General features: G+C 36.8%; 1 protein-coding gene across 1 annotated transcript in view; it reads left to right on the top strand.

Annotated features, from left to right (window-relative positions):
* TDRD15 (tudor domain containing 15) overlaps window positions 1–2,112 on the top strand; it is a 5,985-nt gene extending 3,873 nt beyond the window's left edge. The window contains 1 exon segment of the mRNA XM_035897954.1: window positions 1–2,112. This exon segment is cut by the window's left edge and continues 36 nt beyond it. Coding sequence (XP_035753847.1) covers window positions 1–2,112 — 2,112 coding nt within the window.
* Window positions 2,113–5,200: the final 3,088 nt, after the last annotated feature.

Genomic DNA, 5,200 nt, shown 5'->3' with positions numbered 1-5,200 from the left:
GAAAGGAATAATGAAAATATACCTAAATTAATCAATCTTCCTCAACGTGATATTCAGGTGAATTCTGAAGTAGCAGGGTATATTTCTCATATGAATAATCCATCAAGTTTCTATGTTCAGCTTGCAGAGGATGAAAACTTAATAATACAACTAGCAAAGGAATTAAATGAAAGCATGGTGAATACAGGTCATGAAAATTGCTTAGATGAGCTCACGGTAGGGGATCTCATTGTAGCAGAGCATGACACTGATTGTTTTTACTATAGAGCAGTTATTAAAACTCTGCAATCAGGAAACTCCTTTGAGGTAGAGTTCATTGACTATGGTAATGCAGCAATTGTAAGTCCTTCAAAAATCTGCAGGATTCATAAAAAGTTCTTAACTTTGCCAAGGCTCAGTGTTCATTGTTCCCTTGGCAAACTAAAAGGTGTTCCTGATGAAAGCTGGACTAATAAAAGTATTTCTTGTTTTTTAAGCGAAGTAGGATACAAGCCAGTTGCTTGCAAGTTCTTACAGCAGTATGGAGAACGGTGGGAAGTAGATGTAATTTGTTGTGGAAAGTCTATATCTAATGACCTTCTACAGAAAAAACGCAGGACAAGGGGGCAAAACACACGAGTGCATAATCGGAAAAATAGGCCAAACCAAATTCTGGTTACAAATAGTAATCCTCAGTATAGAAAGTCTAGGAATGATTTAGGGACTCAAAGAAAAAATAAGGCTGTTAAGATGAAAAATAGTTCCAAAACACCCTTAAATGTCCTTCCTCAAGATCTAAATTCTGGACAGGTAGAAGGAGCAGAAGTAATTAATATTTCAGAGAGTGGAGAATTTCATGTACAGTTATGTAGAAATCTGCAAACATTACATGAGTTAAATGTAATGCTTGTCAAAGAAGCACAACGAAGTGATTTGCTTAGAGTGGATGATATTGAAGAAGGATTGGAATGTATGATAAAATCTGAAAGGAACCTCAAGTGGTATCGATCAAAAGTGATAAAGAAATTTGTCAGGGAGAAGTTAATGCTGGTTTTTTTCATGGATTATGGCAAGTGTGAGATGGTGTCCTTAAATAGCGCAAAGGTGCTCAGTGACAATCTTAAAAATATTCCAAAACAAGCTGTGTTTTGTAAATGGGTTTGGTTTAAAATGCTGAAGAAAATTCAGTTTGTCCACGCAATAAATGCACTCCTGGATCATGAAATAAGGATCTTGTTTTTGAGATATTTGGAACCCTCTCATATCTGGGAAGTAGATATTTTAATAGGGAAAATTCTGCTTCAGGAGTATTTGAACCAGCTCTTAAGTCATTGTCCGACTATTGTTGGACCAGAAATATCCAGTAATACAGACTGTAAGGAGTTTGATACGTCATTCAAGATAAATTCAATCATGTGGGCACCGCTGCAGAGTGGCAGAAGGTATCCTGGGTTTGCAACTGCAGTTACTGATCCTTCAAACTTCTGCATCCAGTTTGAAGTCTTATTTAATTGCATGAAGAACTTGTCTTTGCTGCTCTCTGACCTTCCTGACAACTTGCCAGCTTTGTCAAAAGAACTTGTGGCTCCTGGTGCTAGCTGCTTGATCAAGTTTGGATTGGAAGCGCAGTGGAACAGGGCAGAAATTAGTGAAGTAACGAGTCAGTCTGTTCTTCTTACATTTATTGATTACGGCTTTCTGAAGAGCATCCCTTACTCTGATATTCATAAACTTAAAGTTATTCCAGAAAGTCTGTCTTTCTTACCACGTTTGGCACATGCTTGCTCTTTACATGATACAGTTCCTGCCAAGGGAGAATACTGGAGTGATGAAGCTAAACTTCTGTTTCAGAAGCTTCTTAGTAAACCGGGCCTGCTATTTCATTTTAGACACTATGGCTCTGAAATGAAATTAGAGGTGGATGTTCTGTACGAGGAGAACAATCTAGCTCACGCCTTAATTGCTGCTGGCCATGCAGTCTCCTCTAGAAGTAGGTGCTGCCTTATTCCGTTTGGCAGAATCAAATCAGAAGGAACTAAGTTTCAGCCTAAGTGTCTGGATTCTGGTTACTGTGCTTCCCTTTGTGAACCAGATTGCAATTATGATAAAAACTCTAATTTTGCTGACAAATAAAGAAGTGAAACAAAAAAAAAATCCAAAGCATAGGAGTCTCTGTGATACAGTTTGAAATAAGCAAGTCTAGTAGAGTCAGTGCTGCAATATCATTCGCAAAGGATCGGAGTTCAAACACTGAAAGAAAAGAAAAAAGAAACCTGCAAAGGATGGACTGTACTGTGAAGAAGTTGGGGGGTTTCAGCTTTGTGATGATAAGAAAGATAAAATAATACAAAGTAAATCTGCTGCCAGAAACACTGGTTGAGACTTGTGATTCTGATGTTCCACAATTTAGAAAGAGAGTAAAGATACAAGCACAAGACTTATTTGAATATTAAATTAGGAAAGTACTTCTTCAGTGCATTTAAAAAAAAATATACTGGTCTTGATATATTTTTCCCTCCAACATTTCATTATATTTTTTTTAGACAATCATGGTTTTGGCAAACCTTTCTATCAGGATGCTTTTACAATTTATGCATGTGAATATATAAAACTTCATTTGCAGTAACATCTGTTTTATGATGGTGGTGTCTCCTTCTTCTTTTGGATACTCAGGAAACAAAGATGCCAAGTGTATTCTGCTCTTTGTTTCTAATTCTGAAGTTCCCATGTAAGTATCTTTTCTCGTTAGGAGAAAGTTACTAACAATAAGCCAAAAACTTGGATCCCTGTTTATGGGAGAGACACCCGTTAAGTTGTTTTCAGTTAGCTCTTGGTGTAAAGGTGCCACTGACCTATCTCAAGGTTCTCTTTGTATCTGAGTTGCACTGCAATTGGGGTCATTCTTTCTGCTGAGTGTACTTGTTCTCCTGATCTCTCTCCTCCATCCTCCCCACCCATCTGTCAAAACTAAGAGAGGAATTTTTCTCCGTGCACTTAGTCTGTTTGTATCTTGAAGGGAAACATTCAGAACCTTTTCCTTTTTCCTTTGTAGGAGGAGGAGGAAGTTTCATGAGAAAAGTAATGACACACTGCATATGTCTAAGAAGTTTTTTTTTTTTCAGTAACCATTCTGAAATTATAAGAATTTGTCAGATGTTTCTCTGATTTTCCGCCCCTCCCGCTTCCTTCCTCAGTTGTTTGGACAAAGATAAAGCGTGAAGTGGCCTGAACTGTGAGGGCTTTTCTTTGTATGCCCTGTGATTGTTTGAATTTAAATGAAAAAATTAATACATTCCTAATGATAGGTAATACATCTAATGCATCTCTAGATCTAAATAAGATCTAAGAAAACACACACACACCTGCACACACCCACACCCACGCACCCATATCATGATGGATTTAATTCCTGTGAAAGCTTGAAATGTTTGTCTGGAAAGCAGAATTTAATATTTTTTTAAAGGAGGGAGATGTGTCCAGGAAAATAGAATAAATAAAGAGATAAGACAATGCCAGCTGATCTTTACAAATTTAACTTTGCTGGTGAATTATTCAAAAAGCATGCAAATATTCTAGGAGACATGCAAAAGATGCCCATTAGTAACAAACCAGAAAATGCATAAGATGAAAGTTCTTAAGTAAATATTAGCTAAGGTATCAGAAGTGTTACATTAATGTATTGATAAATAGAGAGGGTTTTGGGGTTTTTTTTGATTGTTAACAGTTTTCTTTTTATTGCACCATTTTATTATATTATTGCAGAATTTGAAGTTTTTCCTAGTTAAAATTACAAGCTTACCTGGTATGTTCTTTGTCAATAGTTTGACATACTGCTTGCTCTTACGATGAAATGCAAAGGTTTTATTGTGCAACATTATTCGTGTTGAGTGATAACTTCATATTTACTTCACAGGACTACATTCTTTCTAGTACCAAGTAACACTTAATTTTCATGTAGAGGCACTGACATTTAAGGGTTAATTAACTCCATTTCTAACTCTTGGCTATCATTCAGTTGGAACAGCAGGTGCCTGGGTGTCTTTTCTTTTTAAAGTTCATCTGGATACCCTAAGTGCCAGTCCTGATGCTGTAGTATTAATACAAAACTTTCGTGGTTTAGGTAGGTTTTTCTTTTTTTGCTAATGTAAATTATATTGTGCTTTAACTTGCGTGCAGTTGCAGAACACTGCTTACCTAATGTTACAAAATGGAGCCTAGAAATGATGGTTGATTAAGAAAAAATACAGCTGTGTGTGTACCATTTCTGTTCTGCAAATGCCAAATGTTAGATTCATTTGCAAGAATGTGTGTTTTATTTTCAACTCATAATGAGTCCAGGCTGTGATAGTAATTCCTTTTCTGAAAGTCTGGTACCCGAAGTGCTCAAGGTAAAAACTAGATAACAGAAAGTATTTTCAGGATTATGCTGCACCTGTAAATACAGAGAATGTCTTTTGTTGCCATTGTTGATACAGATTTTCAGCAGTGCGTTATAAGGTTATGTTACAGTTAGATGAAGTTGCTGGGATGTCTGGCTACAGATTTTATTCCCACACTTCTTGCTTTGGTATGTACTTCTGCCCCCCAACCTCAGCTGTAACACCATTTTTCTTCTAAGACTATACTTACAATCCAGTTGAAAGAAATTGTAACTTATTTGGGATTTGGAAGTTTGGGTGTGGTTTTGTATTTGGTTTTGGGCAAGCATAATTCTGAGCAAAATCACTGCTTCAATTGGAAACTACTGTTTATCATTTGGTTGTATTTTCTAAATTTATTTTTGTATTTGTTTATACTGTATTGTCAATTACTTTGATTATTTATTTTTTTTTTTTGTCCATGAAAGTGATAGAGAAGCAATTGCATTTGTTAGGAATTAAAAATGTTCCAGTGCATACTGATGTATTCAGTAGTCTGCCTTTTAGTAATGAATAATAAAATGCTTACCTTCTGCGTGTAACTTGCCTTGCCTAAGTCATTCTGATTATTTTAACCTTTCTGTAGCCTTTTTGGTTGGTGAATACATTGAGGAAAATCCACAGGTGTGTCGGTGGGATGGTGCTGAGGCGCAATCTAGGCCAGCAGCTGTGGAGTGGATTATATCTACTTGCACCGAATCAAGGTTTGGTTTGAACGCTGTACAAATGGCGCACTTGCACAGCTTTCCAGGCGAGATGCACGCCGTGCTCGCCTTCAGCTTTGTGCTGGTCAGATGGACTCT

The sequence above is a fragment of the Egretta garzetta genome, unplaced genomic scaffold (genome assembly GCF_000687185.1).
Source record: "Egretta garzetta isolate BGI_Z169 unplaced genomic scaffold, ASM68718v1 scaffold87, whole genome shotgun sequence".
Lineage (NCBI taxonomy): Eukaryota > Metazoa > Chordata > Aves > Pelecaniformes > Ardeidae > Egretta > Egretta garzetta.
This window is presented reverse-complemented; position numbering and strand designations above follow the sequence as displayed.